The sequence below is a fragment of the Diceros bicornis genome, chromosome 15, assembly GCF_020826845.1.
Source record: "Diceros bicornis minor isolate mBicDic1 chromosome 15, mDicBic1.mat.cur, whole genome shotgun sequence".
Classification (NCBI taxonomy): Eukaryota; Metazoa; Chordata; class Mammalia; order Perissodactyla; family Rhinocerotidae; genus Diceros; species Diceros bicornis.
This window is the reverse complement of record NC_080754.1, coordinates 13,908,391-13,931,864: the sequence shown is the minus strand read 5'-3', so window position 1 is coordinate 13,931,864 and position 23,474 is coordinate 13,908,391. Positions and strand designations below refer to the sequence as shown.

Below are 23,474 nucleotides of genomic sequence, written 5' to 3'. Positions count from 1 at the left end.
AAGGACAACAGCTGAGTCCTTTAAACAAGGCCGATTAGGAAACGTATCACTTCTTGTTGAGGTATCAGCCCCATTATCAGACAGACCTAATTATTGGAAAGGTCTTCTTTATACTGACCATTCAAATCTATTTCCTATGACATTCACCTTCTGTTCTTAGCTCTGTTTTCTAAAACTACAAAGAAAAATTATACTCCTCAAATCAAGGAACAATAGGAAATCATCATGGTGTTTGGCTTTGTGGAAAAAACAGACGAGCAACTATGTAATCAGAGAAATGCTAAATGAACTGAAGTTGGGTCTCTTGAAAAACAAGAAATAGGTCTAAAAGAATTTATATAAGGGATTATCCTGAATGTGTTACACATGTATTTGCTAGCAATCAGCACACAAAGGTAAAGAAAGTAAGTTGTGACATGTTTGTAAACATGGAAATGATCTTAACAGGCCTAATGATTTTTGAAAAATATTTGTAAGGCAGCATCAATGATTCAAACTAAAGTACCACTTCAGATAAGTTTTTTTCCCCCTAAACAATGGGTCTTATTAATTCCTCAATAATAAAATGCTGTTTAGTCTGAATCATAAGATTAACTTTTTAATTTACATGCCCAAGGAAACACATGCGTCACTTTGGGGGCTTATTCATTCTCGGAATCAGATTCCCAAATAGCAAGCAACACATTAAAAAAGCATTGAGTCAGCAATAGGCTGATTGCTTGTCCTGCATATATTCCTAATTAACCAAATATCAGTAAAGCAAACAAAGGGAGATTACTATACATAAAACTGAGGGGACAAACATCTTGGTTTGAGAATAATATGTGTCAAAGAACCGACAAAATAAATTTGGAATCATGCCACTACCAAACTTAACCAGGTGAAAATATGTCTCTGGGGAAAGAGAGTGGTAACTGTGTGTACTATCATGCTTAGAAATAGGACATTTGTACTATGGTAGCTTGGTAACTACAGAAATTCATGTCACAAGTTGCCAAGGCAGACTGGGTGCAAGATTCCCACTTACATAAGAAAATGGGATAATTTAGTGGCTCTAGGTCAAATGACTAAGGTTAACTCACCCAAGGATAAACTGTGGTCTTCACTACTTTACCCTAAATAAATCCTTTTCAATGTTTTTCCATCTGTTAGATTTTTTTTTTAATTTCTTAATTTTTGGCATTTTAAATATTTCCAAACCAACAAAGCATCTTGAATTTAATTTAGTACTTCTAACCAATTTCTAATTTGTAGCATTGTAAAAACAATTATGGCCTGTGCTTTATTGTTGAAGGTTTTTTTAAACCAATGAACTCTTTAGAAACGTTTAAATTAGTTCAACCATGCTTTCTCCAAATTTAAGGTTTCAAAGTTAAAATTTTATTTTACTGAAAATGTTCATTCTAATTTCATTTTAAGACATCTGAATAGATTTCAAAACTATCAAAAGTGTGTTACGTATTCAGTAAATCTGTCATTAAACGACCTTGTTTTAAATGAAGTGATCAATTATCCATTTTTTGGCTCTTCCTAAAAATATATATATATTTTTTTTTGTGAGGAAGATCAGCCCTGAGCTAACATCCATGCTAATCCTCCTCTTTTTGCTGAGGAAGACCGGCTCTGAGCTAACATCTATTGCCAATCCTCCTCCTTTTTTTTTCCCCAAAGCCTCAGTAGATAGTTGTATGTCATAGTTGCACATCCTTCTAGTTGCTGTATATGGGACGCAGCCTCAGCATGGCCAGAGAAGTGGTGCATCAGTGCGCACCCGGGATCCGAACCCAGGCCGCCAGTAGCGGAGCGCGCACACTTAACTGCTAAGCCACGGGTCCGGCCCCCTAAAAATATCTTATGCTGCTTTCTAGTTACTCTACCATTTCATGAAACAGAAAATAAAAATGAAATATTAAATAAATTATACAATACATAGCAAATCACAAATTTAGAACCCAGGTTACTCTCCACTTCAAAGTTTTCCAAGTAAGATTACTATCTCCAGGGCCGGCCCCCTGGCTTAACGGTTAAGTGCGCCTGCTCCACTGCTGGCGGCCCGGGTTCGGATCCCGGGCGCGCACCGACGTGCCGCTTCTCTGGCCATGCTGAGGCCGCGTCCCACATACAGCAACTAGAAGGATGTGCAGCTATGACATACAACTATCTACTGGGGCTTTGGGGGGAAAAAAAGATAAACAAAATCTTAAAAAAAAAAAAAAGATTACTATCTCCAATTACACTTTGGAAAGTGACTATCACAATAACAAGTACTTTTACTAGAGTTCATATTGGTATATTTTATTCTTAATCAGACATTCTTCTGATTATTTTAGGAAGATTTTTTAAAGGAGGATAAGATATAGGAGCCATTTTAATTATGGGAAGAAAATACTTTGAATTGGAATGATCAGAAATGGAGAAAGAGACTATTTAAGGAATTGGAGAAAAGGCACAGGAATAAGAGTGAGAAGTGCTAGAGTCTCTTAGAGAAACGGCAGTCTCCAAATTGGGGTAGGTGCACTTATATGCATACTGACACTAGGGCACAAATATGTGAAATTAGGGCCATCCTGGAAATTCTAGGATATAAGATTGTTGTGTCAATACATAAGGAGGGTTTTGATAATAATCAATAGCCTGAGATAGTCTCCTCAAAGTGTTTTCATGTTAAGAGGCAGCAACAGATATTAGTAAATTAATCTCTATTATTAATCTCTATTATTATCCTCTGATGGGCAGTCAGGCCCTATGGCAGGCGTGGAGGCCTCACTGGCATTGCAGCACACATCACAATATGAAGATAGCTGCCTAAAGCAATTCTCCATTTAGGTCAGCTTAATGTAACCAAGGTCTCCATAATTGACTCCACTTTAAAGCAAGAACCTAAAAAGAAAAATCACTCAGTAATGCTTACTATAATTCACTGAGTGAATGAATGAACATTATAAGTTTAGACATATGGGTAACATTTATCTTTAATATATTATGTACATTATTCTCTCAAAAGTCTGTATGTGGCCTTTACCCATTTTTAATGTATCAAAAGAACTTCAAAAAAATTTGCCAGGATTAAAATCAAGACTAAGTAGTCAAATTCAAAATAAAATTAGATTGATAATGTCTGTAAAATTCAATTCCCAAATAATGAATCAGTCTATTCTCTGAAAAGAATTTAGTTGCTTTGTTCTGAACATTTAAAATAACTCAGCTCTTTGTCCAGCCTCCTCTGTAGTATTAAAAAAGAATCACTCGCAGTAAAGAAAATCATGAGTGCCTTTACACAAAGAAAGCTATTAGGTCCTCTAACATCTGGGAGGAAATTTCATTGTGCTTAGCTTACTGTATTTAACTTCAATAATTCTTTTCCTTCTACTTACTCATGAGTCAATCAGGAGACACCCCTAATAAGACTTACAGTTCCCTGATGGTGGTGTGAATTTAACACCAGGTCTCATAAACTACTCAAGATTTAATGTTCTGATTGCATCTCAAGTATGAACAGTCTAAATTTAATTCCGCAAAAATCAATGCAAAAAACACAATTTAAGTCAATTAATGGTTAGGATAATACCTTTTTGCATGAGTTCCCAAGTAGCACTGAGCCATTAAAATAGTTTTTTTCCCCCAAAGTTTAGCATTACATCTGAGTTAATGCATCAGCTTTTAACACGGTTTATGAGGTGCTTTAAAAATATTTTGGTGGTAATATTAAAAAGTTGAGGTTCATTTCCAGTTATTAAGAGTTGATAGTGATAATTCTTTGGAAATGATAAGATAGTATAGATTGGCACCTTGTTACACCATCTTGTTCAAAAACAATGACCGACTGGCTATAAAATTTCCAAGTTGCTTAAAATAAACTTTCTAGGTGTTACACAGACCTAAGGACGAGGAGGTGATACTGTATGCAGATTCTGTCTTCCCTGTTCCACCAAAATTCCTGGAATTACCCTCAGCTATCTTGGGAAATTGTAATATTATAAACAATTAATTCCACTATCACTGCAACTCAACAATTACTGAGTAGCCTCTGCACAGGGCAGTTTATTAGATATCAAGAAAGATTACAAAGGCAGTAGTGGTCACAGTTTCCATTTCTAAAGAGCTTAGAATTAAGAAAATAGAAAAACCACAAATATACATATAGAAGTAAAAACAGTGAGACTGTAATTTTTTATAATGACTCAGTTCTTATAACTCAGTGCTAAGGATTCAAAAGGAAGAAAGAAGATAGTATGTTTACAACATAGAACCAAGTGGAATTATACTATAAAAAGCCTTATGTAAAGGTGTAAATAAGATGCTCTCCTCTCTGGATTTCTCAGAACATCTTAACTGGCCAAGATTTAATCTTTTATTTTAATCATATACTTTTTTTTGGTATTGAGTATTGGTGACTAGAATGAAGCTGGCTCTTTTTGATTATTTCATCTGCATAAAATAATTCAATCAGTATTAGAAATAGCTCTGAAGAAACTATTGCATAACTTAGTTTTTTTTTAATTTTCTTAAGAAAGTCATAACTCTCCCACTCAGGCAGTTCAGCTACAAGTCATAAACAGATAGCAATGAGAATCGAGGTCAGAAGATTCCAACTCCTTTCTGAAAAATCACATAATTAATGCACTGATGCTGGCAATACCATTCAAAACACTGAAATGCAATTAAACTCAGAATCTTTCTTGCCTAGAAATCATCACTCCAGGTTTCCCAGGTCGTTGCTGGTTTTCATATATACAGTAAGTCTCAAATAAACTTTCATAGAGTATTCCTACAATTTACATCAAGTCAAAATAAATGAATCTCAGTCTTCTTAATTATAACAAGATTGTTAGATCCCATTTGATTCTACGAAAAATAAGAGTTAACAACATGAATCTAAAATATTTTTCCTTTATGTACCACTTACTTATGTCCTATTTAAAATTTTTATTAAGCATCTTCTCTGTGCTAATTACTGTGTGATACAGAGGTGAACAGAACATACAAAGAGATAATGGCTACTTCCGTGCCACAGGCCACAAAACACTAGTAGAGAGGCAACTCTTCCTAATTTCCATATTTCTCAGATGAGATGAGAATTACTTGTACTATTTATGTTGTACTATTTACGTCTCCTGAGGATACTAGAACTGAAGGAGTTCTAGAGAGCAAGAAAAACTGCTGTCTGAATTATTTCCTATTTAATGATGAATTTTATACAGGAAAAATAAAGAAAATGATGTATCATAAAAATACATTAACCATACTAATAGAAACTAACAAAAATAGATATTACTCCCCACATTCCAGAAAGAAAGCATGGCATGACATTGTCATCATAGAAACTGGACTTCATCAAAATTGAGAACTTCTGCTTTTCAAAAATCACTGTTAAAAGAATGACAACCAAAAGAATAGGAGAAAATATTTTCAAATCACATATCTGACAAAGCACTTGTATCCAAAACGTCTTATTCCGGTGGGGCTGCTATAACAAATTGCCAGGGACTGGGTGTTTTAAAGAACAAACATTTTTCTCAGAGTTCTGGAAGCTGGGAAGTCCAAGCCTAATATTTGTCTAAGATTTTGGTTCTCCGTGAGGGCCCTCTTCCTGGTTTGCAAAGGGCTGTCTTCTTGTATCCTCACACGGCAGGATACAAGAGAGGGAAATAAGCTCTCCCCTGTCTTTCTTACGAGGGCACTAATCCCATCATGAGGGCTCCACCTTCGTGACCTAATTACCTCCCAAATACCATCACACTGGGGATTAGGGTTTCAACATATGAATTTTGGGAGGACACAAACATGCAGTCCATAACACAAAATATATAAAGAACTCTCAAAATTCAACAATAAGAAAACAATCCAATAAAAAATGAGCAAATATTTAAAGACAGACTTCACCAAAGAAGATAAACAGATGACAAGTCAGCAAGCGAAAAAAATGTTCCACATATTAGTAACTAGGGAAAAAAACACAAATTAAAATCATAATGAAATACAACCACACACTTTTAGAGGGTCTAAAATTTAAAAAGTCTGATCATAAGAAATGGTAGTGAGGGTATGGAGCAACTCATACACTGGTGGTAGGAACATAAATGGTAAAACCATGTAGGACGACGGTTTGGCATTTTCTTAAAAAGTTACACTTTCTAAGTTACATTTACCTATGACCCACCATTCCACACCTAATTATTTACCCAAGAGAAATGAAAGCATATGTTTACACAAAGACATATATAAATGTTCACAGCAGCATTGTTTGTAATAGCCCAAAACTGCAAACAATGTAAATGTCCATCAACAGGTAAATAAACAAAATGTAGTGTATCTACAAGGTATACCTATCTAAAAGGAATGAACTATTGATCAACACAACATGGAGGAATCTCAAAATCATTATATGGAGTAAAAGAAGCGAGAACAAAGAAGAGAACATACTGTATGATTCTATTATATAAAATTCAAGAATATGTAAACTAATATACACAGACCGAAAGCAGATCAGTGGTTGGTTCCCTGGGGATGTGGAGGGGGAAGATTATAAAGGGGCACCAGGAAACTTTTGAAAATGATCGGTATGTGCATTATCTTGATTGCGGTGATGTTTCCAGGGTATGTATGTATGTGTTTGTGTATTTTATGTAAAATGTATCAAACTCACACTTTAAATATGTGCAGTTTGTTGTATGCCAATTATACTTCAATAAAGTTCTTTGTAAAAAAGGAAAAAAGATATCATTATAGGCATTTGTCTATTCATCACTAAAATGTAAGTTCCATAAAGACAATATGTTTTTTTGTCTGTTTTATTAACTATGTATTCCCAGTACTAGCACATATACTCAAAAAATATTTGTTTGATAAATGACAGAGAAGAAAAAACAGAACTATGAATCAAAAAATGTAGACTCCACACATTTTAATTTCAAGTACTACTTATAATAATAAAGTATCAATAATTCCCAAAAGAAATATATGCTGAGTTTACATGAGTCAAAGTGGTATCAGTTTTTTTCTTCTAACGACATAATTTCACTGCTTGGTCTCTTTAATATTTTTATTAAGAATTATATAGCTTTTTTTTTTCATAGCTTCTTTTTTAATAATAATGATAGCAGCAAACACACAGTACTTAGTATGTGTCAGGCACTGTTCTAAGAATGTAACATATGGTAATTTACTAATCCTTATAAAACATTATACAGTAGGTTTATTTTTTTCTCATTTATAAGATTAATTAGTAAGGGCTTTGATTTAGTAAAGACAGCAATCCTTTATACTTTAAATGTTGCATCTATATTTCATTTGAATATATTATTTCAGTATTATTAGTTTATAAATCATCATTTCGTCCAAACTTTGTTGATCACAAAACTTTTTCCCTAATCAAACTAGAATAAGGCCCCACAATTCTTTCACTACTTGTCTCAATAATTGCCAGTATCCATCAACTGGAGGCCACATGCAAGTTTAAACACTTTTTGCTATTCGAGGGCAAAACCATGCTAGAAATACTTAGTACTCATTTACTTGAATAATCCACTCAGTCACATATTTTCCTCTAATTTGAAAGAAAAATGTTAACTCTTCTATCATCTTCCTCTCTCCCTTCTCCCTGATCCCAAAGCCCATAAGCACAGGTAGTATCTGGAAACATGTTAAAATATTCAGATCCTGGGAGAAAATCAGATCATTGATGATAATTAACAAAAGCAGCTTATCTAAAAATACTTTTAGAAAATGGCAGTGATGTGTTAGAAACATGAGTATTGAGAAGAAATAATGGGAATCTATAAAACTATAAAGAGTTCTAGGGTGAAGAGGTTCAAGAAAGTCCTAAATGAAATATGGCATGATTGGTGACTGAAATTAAGATACCTGGAGGACATATCTCTAACTCTAGAACCTGATAACAAAGTAGGACCATCATATGTTTCTAAAACCACATAGTTTGATAACATTTGAGCTCTAGTCATAACACAATTTTCTCTTTCTTATCTTCTTATTTTATAATATAAATCAATAGGAATATATGATTCATCTTACTAAATTTTCTGTACCACAAATTTGGATACAAAGGAGCAATGTATATACTATTTATGCTGGAATCAAAACAAAAAGTTTCATATCTACTTATAAAATGTTTAAATGGTCATCATAATTTTGTCCAATAAGTAAACACACAAAAGAATGGCAGCTTGCAGAAAAAAAAATGGCCTTCTAAACACTGGAAAAGATGCTGAAACTCACTAATAATGAGATTGCAAAATTACATGTACTATATACTATTTTTTACTGATCAGATTACCAATAATCAAGTGGTATACATACGCTGTTGGTGAGGATGTGAAGAAGAAGGCACTTTCAAGCATTACTCATAGGAGTACAAAAAAAACAATATTTCCAGAGGACAATTTAACAACATCTATCAAAAGTATAAACACATTTACTCTTCGTTGTAGCAAGATCAAGTCAAAAATTCATCCTGCAGATTATACTTGCAAGATACAAAGGCCTATATAGACAAAGCTATTAATTACAGCATTATTGGTTTATTAAAATGTTTTGACATTACAAACTATGTAAGTATATAGTATATATATTAGAATCCTATGTAAACATAAAAAAGAATGAGAATGCTCTGCATCCCAGTAAAGATCTCCAGTATATCTTAAGAGGAAAAGGCAAGATGTGTAACAGCGTATATATGTTAACTTTTGTATAAGTAAAGATAAAACGTGTGTGTGTGTTTCCTTGTCTATGCTTAAATAAACCATATTAAAACAAACAAGAAATTTATAAAAGTGGTTTTCTGAAGGAGGTGGTGGAGGTAGGGTAAATCGGAATGGAAATGGAAGTGAAACTTTAGAAATTACTCTTGAATATTGTTTTGTATACATTATCTACTAAAGAAATATGTAGAAACACTCTTCCTCCACAACACTCTACCATAAACATTTACAAAAATTTACTAAAGCATGGTGATATATGATAGTAAATTATTAGGGGAAAACAATCATAAGTTTTCCAGACAGTAAATTTTGCTGAAGTACTGCCACAGCCAGTATGACTGATTAAACGTTCCAGTCCAATAACTCAGGTTTTCAAAAGGTCTATATTTTCTTACGCTAAAAGGCCACTGACGGGGAAAAAAACACTGTAGAAAAGTCAGAAACTACAGGAAAATATAACATCAAACATAATATTCACCGAGAAGTCTAATACACAGATAATCATCGCTAACATTTTGGAATAGTTCTATAGAGTCTCTCGTTCTCTCTCTTCTTTTTCATACATGATATATTGATATCTGATACACTGATATTAGATATACTGACATTAAATATACTGAAACATAGTATCTGGGATACAGATATTCTAGAATAAGCAATGCAGAAATTTTAACAGATTGTAGACTAAAGAGAATATAAAGAGGGGCTTGATTCTTTCACTTATTCATTCAGTACATTTTTACTAGGAGCCTACAATGTGCCAAGTACTGTGCTGTTCCCTGGGACTACAGGACTAAGCAAGGTGACATGATCCCCGCCTTCACACTGCTCATGGTCCAGAGCAGAGGTTCTCAAATTTGGGGCCTCAGGACCCCTTTATACTTTTAAATTTTGAGGACCCAAAGCACTTTAATTTATACGGGTAATAGCTATCTATGTTTATCACATTAAACATTAAAATTAAGGAATTTTTAAAATAATTCATTTAAAAAGAGTACTAAACCCATAATATAGTAATATAAATAGCATCTTTCAAATGAAAAAATAACCATGTTTTCCAAAACAAAGGTTAGTGAGAAGAGTGGCCTTATATTGCTTTTTTTACATTTTGAAAATCTTTTTAATATCTGAGTCAAAAGAAGAAAGCTTGACTTTCATATCTGCTACAGCATTCAATCTGTTGCAATATGTCGTTTGGTTGAAATATATGAAGGAAAAATGGCCTCACATAGATACATAGCTGGAAAAGGGAATAATATTTCAATAGTCTTTTCAGATAATCAGGAAAATTCTCCTTTGATACCATACCAAAACAGGACAAGTGGTAGTTTCTTAAGGTTAGTTGCTATGTGAAATCTGAAAACACACCAATAAATTTTTCATACTCTGTTACACGAAAACCCATACATCTATCTTGCACTTTGAATGGATATTTAACCCATGAGTGATTTTGTACAGCACGCATTGGTCATTTGGAAATTACTGGTTCACTAAGTTATGCAGATCTTCCAAACATTGGCACTTTTCATTTTCAATATTTAAAAAAAATAATATTCATTAATTTCTCCACCAATGTCAATCTCATGATGGCAGAGATCAGTTTTATAAAAATTATAATTTTCACTTGGAACCTCAAATTTTTTCATTGACAACAAATACTGTCAGTTGTTTGCTTTGAGTGACAGGTTCATTTCATTGATTTTCGAGATAATGTCTGCAAAATACACAAGCTGAATGACCATAGTTTGTTATTCATTCTTTTAAGTAATGGTATCCCACAAAAACAGCAGTTAGTTCAGCTTGGAATTCAGTCATACAAGCACTTTATGCATATATCCCATTTCATCACACAGAATATTAATACACACACATATTTACATATATATATAAAACAAATGTTTTAAATCATGAAAATTAATCTCTGTATTCCAACATCTGAAATACTGTTCATAAAACATTTTCAAGGTTGTTAAAAACTAAAAATTTACCAAAATTCATCTGACAGATATCTACTGCTGCAAATGTGGATCTCAAGGGGAAAAAAATCTCATGATTTTTCAAGAGACTATAAAGCTTTTAATAATACGATATGTCAGCATTGTAAAAATAACTTCAAAAGCCACATTCCCTATAATATTGCTGCTTGACTAAAATTCCTGTTACGATCCTCAGTAGAGTCAAGTAACAGTATCTATTCCAAGGAATCTACTAGTCCTGACTTTCCAAGAATAAATGCTATTTTAGGCTAAAACACTGAGTATTCCAAAAGATTTACATTTATTTCTCATATCAGAAATCAAACTGTATTCATTACATATTTTTTTCCTGAAAATGTCCTCTGAATCATCTTGGTTGGGGAAATATTTTTTCACATTAGAGTATACAACTCTTCCAATAGAAGGCTAAAAAACAGCTTATTCATAGAACACACAGTGTTGTCCAAAATTTTAATACTAAGAATTTTTTTTTTTTTATGAGGAATATGGGCCCTGAGCCAGCATCTGCCAATCCTCCTCTTTTTGCTGAGGAAGACTGGCCCTGGGCTAACATCCATGCCCATCTTCCCCACTTTATATGGGAGGCCGCCACAGCATGGCTTGACAAGTGGTGCTTCGGTGTGCACCCAGAATCCGAACTGGCTAACCCCGGGCCACAGCAGTGGAGCGTGCACACTTAACCGCTTGCACCACCAGGCTGGCCCCACGAAATTTTATATCAGTGTTTAGCACTTCATGTGGACTTGAAGCTGAATGAGACAAAGAAGGCCCCTACAACTGTCAACATTTGGCACTCTGCTGGAGGTCCTAATCATTACAAAAGAATTAAGAAATCACAATAAACAAGGAATAAAAAAGATATCTGTTGTCATTTGCATATATATCTAGAAAATTCAAGAAAACAAACTGAAAAACTGTTAGAATGAATAAGAAATTTGAGAAAAGAAGCTAGATACAAGATTCATATTAAAAAGCCAAAGTGTTTCAATATGCTAATAACAAGCAATTAGAAAAAGCCATGGGGGTATGGTGGGGGAACCCGACTGAAAATCAAAATATTTAAAATGCCCATAATAAATGCAGTAAGAAACGTGGAAAACATACACCAAAAAAAAAAAAAAAAAAAAAAAAGACTTAATTCCAGTACATAAAATAATACCAAGATAGAGGCTTACCTGGTTTCTGGATAGGGAGAATTTACATTATCAAGTTGTCATTCTCACTAAATTAATAAGTTCAATATGATTTTTTTTATTGTGGTAACATTGGTATATAACATTATATAAATCAATAGGATTTTTATGGAACCTGAGAAGTCAATTCTAAAGCTGATAGGGAAAAGAAAAGCCAAGAAAATTTCAGAAAGGAAGAATAGAGATGAGGAAATTTGCTCCACTAAATATCAAATCATATGATAAAGCTACAGTAATTAAGACACTGTTATCTTGGTTTAAGAGGAGAAACACAGAGCAATGTAACAGAATTAAAAGTTCAGAAATACACCTAATACTTATGGGAATTTATTTTGTGATAAAAGTGCTCTCAAATCATGGAAAAGGACAGACAATTCAATAGTTTTTGGACAACTGGTTATTCCATTGGGGGAAAAAAATCATCACTACCTTACATCATAAACAAAAATAAGTTTCAGATTACTTAAAATAAAATAAAACAAATCCCATAAAACGATTAGAGTTTTATATATTTTTTTAACACTCTAGATCGAGGGGGAATGAAAGCAAGTCTTTTTAGACAAGATACAACTTCCAGAAACTATAAGAAAAAAGACAAACAGATTTGGAATACAGAAAAACTTAAACTTTCTGTATAAGACACTCTATCAAGTTAAAAAATGAGATGGTTATAAGTCAAAAGATTACTGCCCATATCAAAGAGCTGCTAAAAAATTATCAAGTTCAAAATATAACTGAAAATGTAAAAAGTGAGGCAAATAGGTAGTGTACGGAACTACAAACAGGCAATCAATTATGAAACTTCATTCAGGAATCTACAAAGCTTTTAAATGAGCTATTTTTCCAGTTTTACTAAACTGGCAAAAAAAAGTTCTACTAAACAGTATTAGAGAGGGAAATGGGTTTTAATATACTATTTTGGGGAATATAAATTGATACAGCTAGTTTGACCAGAAATATGGCACCTATTTAAATGTAAAAAATGTTCACAGTAATTCTATTTCTTTGCATATATTTTATAAATACACATTTACAATAAAGTATATAAAAGTACCCTCACTGCAACAATTATTATAATATAAAAAAATTAGAAACAACCTAGGAAAATCATTAGGTAACTTGTAGTATACCAACACAATAGAATATTATTACAGCCATTAAGAATGAGATAGAGACACAGCAATACTTGTCAAACTTGAATGTGCATTAAAATTCACGTGGTGAGCTAGTAAAATGCCCACTGGTTTCTAATTCCAGGGATTCTGATTCAGTAAACCTGAAATTGTGTTCAAGAATCTTCATTTTTAATAACCCATAGGATTTTAATAAAGGAGGCAACATTGGCTACTCTGAAAAATATTAGTCTGTAATAGAGTGGGAAAAGCAATTTCTAGAACAATATGTAACCTATAACCACATTTATGTTTTTAAAAATTATCTGTAAATGTAAATATGGATGATGTACACATGAAAGTAAATTCATGGAAAAAAGTCTGGAAGGATATTTAAATTCATAACAGTGGTGATCTCTGAGGAAGAGAAGGATATATCCAGGGATGGGGGAGTGAAAGAGGACTTTCACAGTTGACTCTATGAATTTCTGTAGTATTTGATTTTTTTTGGTACCGAGAATATACTTATGGGGACCGGCCAGGTGGCACAGGCGGTTAAGTGCACGCGCTCCACTGTGGCGGCCCAGGGTTTGTCGGTTTGGATCCCGGGCGCGCACTGGCGCACTGCTCGTCAGTCCATGCTGTGGTGGTGTCCCATATAAAGTGGAGGAAGATGGGCACGGATGTTAGCCCAGGGCCAGTCTTCCTCAGCAAAAAGAAGAGGATTGGCAGATGTTAGCTCAGGGCTGATCTTCTTCACAAAAAAAAAGAATATACTTATTACCCATATAATGTTAAGAAAATAAAACATAATAAAAAGGTAAAATACATTTTAATGTCATGAGTTAATATTTGTTTCCTAAATGAAGACTCACTTTTGTAGGATTATCATCTAGTAAGACAAACTGGTGGTATTTCTTAATCACTCTTTGCCTTCAGTCAAGATATACCTTTTGGTTTCCCTCATACGTATGCAAGCCTCCATGCATCTTCTCTGCAGTATGCTAATAGTTCCACACAAGGAAATTGTCTCTTCACAATACCAGGCCTCACTCTCCTGACTAACTTATATTTAGAGTGAAAATTCTCAGGGATAAGTTTTGGCACTATTACCACCAAAGCAATGGTTAAGCAAGGTGGACAAATGTAGGTCACGAGGTACTGTTTCTTTCTGTGGTTTCCCAAGGGTAGAGCACTGATGGGTAGAACAGTGGTTCTCTCTTCCTTTAAGCCCTGGTGGCACTTGGGGGCATGGCCTGGCTCACTAGGTCACTAGGCCTGGCTGCGAGGGCTGAGGACTAATGACTTCAAGTAGGAATTACCTTTTGAGTTTCAAGTTGACAAGTTATCTAGTGAAGTGGAACATTACAAAGGCATTTACAATTACAATATATCATTGCATGAAACTAATTAGATAGTAATTACACACTTACAGACTTCTTGGTAGCCTGGAAACAGTTTTCTATATTTTGCATTTTGACATCACAACATTAATTAAAACACGAACAGCCATATAGTTAACATATGACACTATAATGCATGAATCATAATAAATTATCTTACTGATGGATAATGATTTTAGCCTAAATCATTTTTAAAATCTTTGTAGAAGAATTATTTCATCTCCAACTCAAGTTCTGACTCTCCTAAGCAAAATGACAGCAACTAGCTGACGCTTAGCAATATTTTATAGAATCAGTTTTATAGCCAGAAGAGGGAAACAATCAATCATGTTTTTCACCTGCTTAATTTTACAGAGGAGGAAAAAATCACAATGTTACTAAATGTTCTCTGACTCCCGAAGTCCAACAATATTTGTTACCCATTGCAGATGCTCTCACATCAAATATATTTCTAAAATTTCTTTTCCACATAATTCCTCATTTCCATCCAGGCTTATGCTTTTGATTACGCAATTTACTATAAATCAAATTACTCTAAGCAACAACTGAGTAATTTAGTCACATGCTTCAAAACTCCTACCTGCAAAATCCATCCATCCAGGAATCCCTCTCTGACTCCAAGGACACTAAAAATTGCAGTTTGTACCACTGTCAACTCAAATCATCCTAGAAAAATCTTCCTTTTGTGTTTATTTAGCAGTGCCTACATATATGGCAACCATATTTTCTTAACTAAAACCCAGGACACTTGATCTGGACCAAATAATTTTTTTCCAATTCATAAGCTTCTCTACATATTTAATTTGAACATATTAAATAACAACAAGTTATATAACCAATTGATTTTTATAGACAAGAATAAAATTATATGCAATTAGGATGGTCCTAGAAAATCATTAACAATGTTCTAAACAATTCCCAAAATTGAATCTAGAAATCCTCTGGTTAATGACTAGCTTTGTGGAGGCAGGAAGCCAGCTTTCCTTCTGCAGCAGTTAAGAACAGCTCTAGCTAAATATTTTGTTGACATTTCACACTACTTAAGTTCATTTATTTGCCAAAAGAGATGTGAGGCTACACTCTTTATGTGTAAACCAAGAGGTCTGAAAAGATGGCACATCTTCACTCCTAAGACACCAAACTTGTGTAAGATGACAAAGTTGGTATCCATTATCAGTGAGAGCACATGTCAGGGAATGCTCCTCCCTGCCCCGTGCTCTGGCAGTAGACTGACTATACAGTCAACTAAGGGATAGAAGCTGAGAATATCTGAACAGAATAAATTCCCTTGGTGTTTTCCCACCAAATTAAATTAATTAATTGGTGGGCAAATGATTTGTCTTATTCAAGGTGAAGATACAAGACATATTTTAGGAGAAAAATATTATAGAATATTCCCACAGGTAGTAAACCCCAGGATAGGGTTGAGCCCCAATAGGCCACATGAGTGATAGAGGAAAAAAATATAAAATAACAAAAACAAAACTAAAGCTAAGAATAAAAGTATTCAAATATTCTGATGGTTTAAATTTTCCCAAATAGAGTATATTAATCTAGGTGTAGAACATGAGATAGATGCATTGAAAGCAATACTTTTATAACAATTACTGTAAACTGATTCCAAAAGAAGTTTTAAAAGTTATCATAAATGTAATATGGGCCCCAATATCCATACCCAGACTTTTAAATTGGAATATAAACCTTTCGTTGCCAAATAAAGGAATGCTAAAATTTAGACCTTGAGCATACTGAAAAGAAACAAAAAATAAAAGACATACTCCAGGGAGAAAAAGATCTTCATTATACCATATCAAAGACATTCAATTTTTCTACTTTTTATTTTATAGAAAAATGCATATTTTACAATGAATCTATATGTCAATAAAATAAGTCTTCAGTTATATGCTTTTAGTAAAAATTTGTACTCCTAATACAGTGTTGATTTATCTTAGCTAAACTAACCATAACTTCTTGTCTTAGCAATTTGTAGACAAAATTTGATCCCCTAAATGTTTCAGAGAAATGACTACATAATATTATGCAATATTCAATGTAAAATGACTTAACACTTTGAAACAAATAATATACATTGCTTAGTATTTTTTATTTTATTTCATTTAAGTGTACTCATGAACACTTACCTTACATAGAAGGTCTTTTTGAGGCAAAGGAGGGGATCGTTCTTCATACATAGGAGGTGGTTTATGTGTGGGTGGAAGGTCGATCCTGTACCAAAAAGTTTAAAAACTGTGATTGTCGAAAAAAAAAATGGAGGAAAGACAATCAAGTTTCTCTTAAGTTTTGAGGATATTTTCCTCATACTAATATTTTTATTAGGGTACATGTTTAATTAAGTTCTTATATTTCCATTAACCTATCACAGAGGGAAAAAAAAGGTAAACTGGTTTTAAAAGTTCCAAAGTTTAGGACCAATTTAATTGATTCATATTTAAAGAAGCAAATGAAATAGAAGCATTTTTTGAAAATTATTATTAAGCAAGGAATCTAGCACATACCAATTTACTTAAGTATTTCACATTTTTACATCTAACTATGCCTATCAACATTTTAAAGATAGCCAAACGTGTGTAATGGAAGGCACTTTCCTCCAAAGTGTCATAAAAGCAATTTAAAGGTTATATCTTAAAACGATAATGAAAAAAGTTTATACTGTATTTTGGAAATACTTCCAAAACTAATTTTCAAAAGCCATGGTCACTCAGAATATTCATCATGCAAATAATGATTTTCAATCTACAGACTATTATAAAGCTTGCCACCTGAAATAAAGGGACCATTACATCCTGAGAGAATGCATTTATTTTTCCAAAATGACCTAATCTATTAAAAAAACACAATATTTTCTTTTTTTTTTAATTTTATTTATTTATTTTTCCCCCAAAGCCCCAGTAGATAGTTGTGTGTCATTGTTGCACATCCTTCTAGTTGCTGTATGTGGGACACGGCCTCAGCATGGCCAGAGAAGCGGTGCGTCGGTGCGCACTCGGGATCCGAACCCGGGCCGCCAGCAGCGGAGCGCGTGCACTTAACCGCTAAGCCATGGGGCCGGCCCAATATTTTCTTTTTTATTTTATTTTTTTTGGTTTATTATGGTAACATTGGTTTATAACATTGTATAAATTTCAGGTGTACCTCATTATAATTCTATTTCCGCATGGATTACATTATGTTCTCATGTTCACCACCCAAATACTAATTACAATCCATCACCATACACATGTGCCTAATTATCCCTTTCACCCTCCTCCCTCCCCCCCTTCTCCTCTGGTAACCACCAATCCAATCTCTGTCACTGTGTGTTTGTTTGTTGTTATTATCTACTACTTAATGAGTGAGATTATACGGTATTTGACCTTCTCACTAGGACTTATTTCACCTTGCATAATACCGTCAATGTCCATCCATGTTGTCACAAATGGCTGGATTTCATCGTTTCTTATGGTCGAGTAGTATTCCATTCTGTATAAATACCACATCTTCTTTATCCATTCGTCCCTTGATGGGCACTTAGTTTGCTTCCACGTCTTAGCTAATGTGAATAATGCTGCAATGAATAGAGGGGTGTATGTATCTTTATGCATTGGTTTTTTCAAGTTCTTTGGATAAATACCCAGCAGTGGAATAGCTGGATCGTATGGTAGTTCTATCCTTAATTTTTTGAGGAATCTCCATACTGTTTTCCATAGTGGCTGTACCAGTTTGCACTCCAACCAGCAGTGTATGAGAGTTCCCTTCTCTCCACACCCTCTCCAACACTTGTTGTTTCCTGTCTTGTTAATCATAGCCATTCTGATGAGTGTGAGGTGATATCTCATTGTAGTTTTGATTTGCATTTCCCTGATAATTAATGATGCTGAACATCTTTTCATGTGCCTGTTGGCCATCTGTATATCTTCTTTGGAGAAATGTCTGTTCAGGTCTTTTGCCCATTTTTTAATTGGGCTGTTAGTTTTTTTCTTGTTGAGATGCATATGTTCTTTATATATTTTTGAGATTAATCCCTTATCAGATGTATGGTATGCAAATATGTTCTCTCAATTGTTAGGTTGTCTTTTCGTTTTGTTGATGGTTTCCTTTGCTGTGCAGAAGCTTTTTAGTTTGATGTAGTCCCATTTGTTTATTTTCTCTATCATTTCTCTTTCCCGGTCAGACATGGTGCTTGAAAATATGTTGCTAAGACCGATGTCCAAGAGCATACTGCCTATGTTTTCTTCTAGAAGTTTCATAGTTTCAGGTCTTACCTTCAAGTTTTTAAACCATTTTGAGTTAATTTTTGTGTATGGTGTAAGGTAATGGTCTATTTTCACTTTTTTGCATGTGGCTGTCAACTTTTCCCAACACCATTTGTTGAAGAGACTTTCCTTTCTCCATCGTATGTTCTTGGCTCCTTTGTTGAAGATAAGCTGTCCACAGATGTGTGGGTTTATTTCTGGGCTTTTGATTCTATTCCATTGATCTGTGTGTCTGCTTTTGTGCCAGTACTATGCTGCTTTGGTTACTATAGCTTTGTAGTATATTTTGAAATTGGGGAGTGTGATACCTCCAGCTTTGTTCATTTTTCTCAGGACTCGTTTAGCTATTCAGGGTCTTTTGTTGTTCCATATAAATTTTAGGATAATTTGTTCTATTTCTGCGAAAAATGTTGTTGGAACTTTGAAAGGATTTGCATTGAATCTATAGATTGCTTTAGGAAGTATGGACATCTTAATTATGTTAATTCTTCCAATCCAAGAGCACGGAATATCTTTCTATTTCTTTGAGTCTTCTTCAATTTCTTTTAGCAATGTTTTATAGTTTTCATGTACAGATCTTTCACCTCTTTGGTTAAGTTTATTCCTAGGTATTTTATTCTTTTTGTTGCAATTGTAAATGGGATTGTATTCTTAATTTCTTCTTCTGCTACTTTGTTGTTAGTGTATAGAAATGCAACTGATTTTTGTATGTTGATTTTGTATCCTGCAACTTTACTGTATTCGTTTATTACCTCTAAAAGATTTTGGTGGATTCTTTAGTGTTTTCTATATATAAACTCATGTCCTCTGCAAATAGTGACAGTTTCACTTCTTCCTTTCCAATTTGGATTCCTTTTATTTCTTTTTCTTGCCTGATTGCTCTGGCTAGGACTTCCAATACTACGTTAAATAGGAGTGGTGAGAGTGGGAATCCTTGTCTGGTTCCTGTTCTTAGAGGGATAGCTTTCAGTTTTTCACCATTGAGGATGACATTAGCTGTGGGTTTGTCATGTGTGGCCTTTATTATGTTGAGGTACTTTCGTCCTATACCCATTTTATTCAGAGTTTTTATCATAAATGGATGCTGTATCTTGTCAAATGCTTTCTCTGCATCTATTGAGATGATCATGTGATTTTTTTTCTTCATTTTATTAATGTGGTGTATCACATTGATTGATTTGGAATGTTGAACCATCCCTCCATCCCTGGAATAAATCCCAGCTGATCATGGTGTATAATCTTTTTAATATATTGTTGTACGTGATTTGCTAGTATTTTGTTGAGGATTTTTGCATCGATGTTCATCAGTGATATTGGCCTGTAATTTTTTGTGTGTGTGTTGTCCTTGTCTGGTTTTGGTATCAGGGTAATGTCACCTTCGTAGAATGAGTTAGGGAGCTTCCCACCCTCCTCAATTTTTTGGGAGAGTTTGAGAAGGATAGGTATTAAGTCTTCTTTGAATGTTTGGTAGAATTCACCAGGGAAGCCGTCTGGTCCTGGACTTTTATTTTTGGGGAGGTTTTTGATTATAGTTTTGGTCTCCTTACTGGTGATTGGTCTATTCAAATTCTCTATTTCTTCTTGCTCCAGTTTTGGAAGGTTGTATCATTCTAAGAATTTATCCATTTCTTCCAGATTGTCAAATTGGTTGGCATATAGCTTTTCATAGTATTCTCTTATAATCTTTTGTATTTCTGAGGTGTCCGTTGTAATTTCTCCTCTTTCACTTCTGATTTTAATTATTTGAGCCTTCTCTATTTTTTTTTTTGGTGAGTCTACCTAAAGGTTTGTCAATTTTATCTTTTCAAAGAACCAGCTCTTGGTTTTATTAATTTTTTCTATTTTTTTTTAGTCTCTATTTCATTTATTTCTGCTCTTATTTTTATTATTTCCCTTCTTCTACTGATTTTGGGCTTTGTTTGTTCTTCTTTTTCCATTTCCTTTGGGTGCATTCTTAGATTGTTTATTTGAGTTTCTCTTGTTTGTTGAGATAGGCCTGTATTGCCATAAACTTCCCTCTTAGAACCGCTTTTGCTGTATCCCATAAATTCTGGCATGTCATATTTTCATTTTCATTTGTCTCCAAGTATTTTTTGCTTTCTCCTTTGATTTCTTCATTGACCAATCATTGCTCAGTAGCATTTTGTTTAATCTCCACATATTTGTGGCTTTTCTGATTTTCTTCCTATAGTTGATTTCCACTTTCATATCGTTGTGGTCAGAAAAGATGCTTGGTATTAGTTCAATTTTAAATTTATGGAGACTTGTTTTGTGGCCTAATATGTGATCAATCCTGGAGAATGTTCCATGTGCATTTGAAAAGAATGTGTATTCTTCAGTTTTGGATGCAATGTTTGGTATATGTCTCTTAGGTCTATCTCTTCTAGTGTGTCATTTAAGGCCAATGTTTCCTTATTGATCTTCTGTTTGGATGATCTATCCATTGGTGTAAGTGGAGTGTTAAAGCCCCCTACTTTTATTGTGTTGCTGTCTATTTCTCCTTTTATGTCTGTTAATAATTGCTTTATATATTTAGGTGCTCCTGCATTGGGTGCAGTTTAACGCTCCTGTGTTTAAAGTAGCAATTGATAAGTATGTACTTACTGCCATTTTTTAACTTTTTTTCTTGGTGTTTTAGTAGTTCTTCTCTGTTCCTTTCTTCTTCCCTTGCTCTCTTCCCTTGTGGTTTGATGGCTTTCTTTAGTATTATGTTCGGGTTCCTTTCTCTTAGTTTTTTGTGTATTTATTATAGGTTTCTTGTTTGTGATTACCATGGGGTTCATATATAGTAACCTACATATATAGCAGTCTATATTAAGTTGATAGTCTCTTTAATTTGACCTCTGTCTGAAAGCTCTACTCTTTAACTCCCCTCCTCCCAGATTTTAAGGTTTTGATACCATGTCTAACCTCTTTTTTGTGCATTTGTATCCATTACCCTCTTATCATGGAAATAGATAATTTTTCCTATTTGTGACCTTCTCTTTTCCCCATAAATATCTCCCTTTAGCATTTCTTATAGTACTGCTTTCTTGGTGACAAACTCCTTTAATTTCTCCTTGTCTGGGAAACTTTTTCTCTCTCCTTCCAATTTGAAACATAACCTTGCTGGGTAGAGTATTCTTGGCTGTAGGTTTTTTCCTTTTAGCACTTTAAATATATCATGCCACTCTCTTCTAGGCTGTAAGGTTTCTGCTGAGAAGTCAGCTGATAGCCTTACGGGGTTTCCTTTGTATATAACTTGTCTTTCTCTTATGGATTTTTGGATTCTCTCTTTAACTCTGGACATTTTAATTATGATGTGTCTTGGTGTGGGCCTCTTTGGGTTTATCTTGTTTGGTGCTCTCTGTGCTTCCTGTACCTGGATGTCTGTTTCCTTCCTTAGGTTAGGGAAGTTTTCACCTATTATTTCTTCAAATAGATTCTCTGCCCCTTTGTCTCACTCTTCTCCCTCTGGGACACCTATAACACGGATGTTAGTGCGCTTGATGTTGTCCCAGAGGTCCCTTAGACTGTCTTCACTCTTTTTAATTCTTTTTCCTTTTACCTGTTCAGCTTGGCTGATTTCTTCGAGTCTTTCATCCAGCTTGCAGATCTGTTCTTCTGTATCCTCTGCTTTCGAGTCCCTCTAGTGCATTTTTCATTTCCAGTATTGTATTCTTCATGTCTGACTGGTTCTTTTTTATATGTTCCATTTCTTTGTTGACATTCTCACTGAGTTCATCCATTCTTCTCAAGATCAGTGAGCATCCTTAGCACTCTTTGTTTGAACTCTCTGTCGGGTAGGTTGCTCATTTCTGTTTCGCTTATTTCCTTTTCTGGGGTTTTGTCCTGTTCCCTTATTTGGAACGAATTCCTTTGCCTCCTCATTTTGCCTCTTTCCCTGTGCTTGTGTCTATGTATTAGGTAGGTCGGCTACGTCTCCTGCTCTCGCAGAGGTGACCTTATATAAGTGATGCTTTAGGAGGCCTGGCAGTGTGCTTCCCTCTCCTCTCCAGTTGCAAATGTTCCAGGAGTGACCCCTGTGTGGGTTACATGTGTCCTTCTGTTGTGGTGGGGTTGTTCTTCCCGTAGGTTCTTCCCAGGGAGGCTGAGGTATGTCCCTGGCCAGCTGTTGTAATGCTCAGCTGCATGTAGTTTTTGTGGGCCCTTCAGTCTCTTTATTGGGTGTGGGGTGTCCCAGCACAGTTGGCTGCAAGGTCTAACAGCACATTCCTGTTGCTGTATTTCTATTACGTGAGTCGGCCTGCAGCATGGCAGGTTGTTAGGCTCAGGGGCTTACAATCGCTATAAGCCTCCAGCCTTTAAGTCCCTTGTCAGCTCTCTGAGGATTGCAGCCTGATGGGGCTGGCCTCAGGCACAGGAGCACCCAATTATTTCAGGCTTTGGAAGGTGGGGCCAAACCCCTATCTCGCTCTTTGAGAAGCACAAGTCTTCTGCAGTTGACAAGCCCCACCGCCTACAGGTCCACACACAGCCATCACAGTCTTGCCCCATGTGCGCACCCCGACCTCCTTAAGTGGACCCAGTCTCTCCAAGGCATTAGCCCCACACTCTCCACCACTGCCCCACACTCTCCACCCACTCCTTGCACACACGCTGCCCTACAGAGGCAGACCCAGTCACCAGGCTGTGGAGAATCCAGGCAGCTCCCTTAGCAGGCCCACAAGTTGCCCGAGGACTTGTTGTTGGGTGGGGCCAGTCCCTAGAGTGGGCTGCTTGCCCTGGCTCAGCTGAATTAAATCGGTGCTCTAGTGGGTGGGGCAGACCCTGGGCTAGCAGGCCCCAGGGAGAACTCC

At 34.9% G+C, this 23,474-nt stretch overlaps 1 protein-coding gene across 1 annotated transcript in view; it reads right to left on the bottom strand.

The window, feature by feature from the left end:
- Positions 1 to 23,474, bottom strand: part of NECTIN3 (nectin cell adhesion molecule 3) — a 141,241-nt gene that overhangs the window by 41,036 nt on the left and 76,731 nt on the right. Inside the window, exon 7 of the mRNA XM_058555761.1 lies at positions 16,564 to 16,648. Coding sequence (XP_058411744.1) covers positions 16,564 to 16,648 — 85 coding nt within the window. The remainder of the gene's footprint in view (positions 1 to 16,563; positions 16,649 to 23,474) is intronic.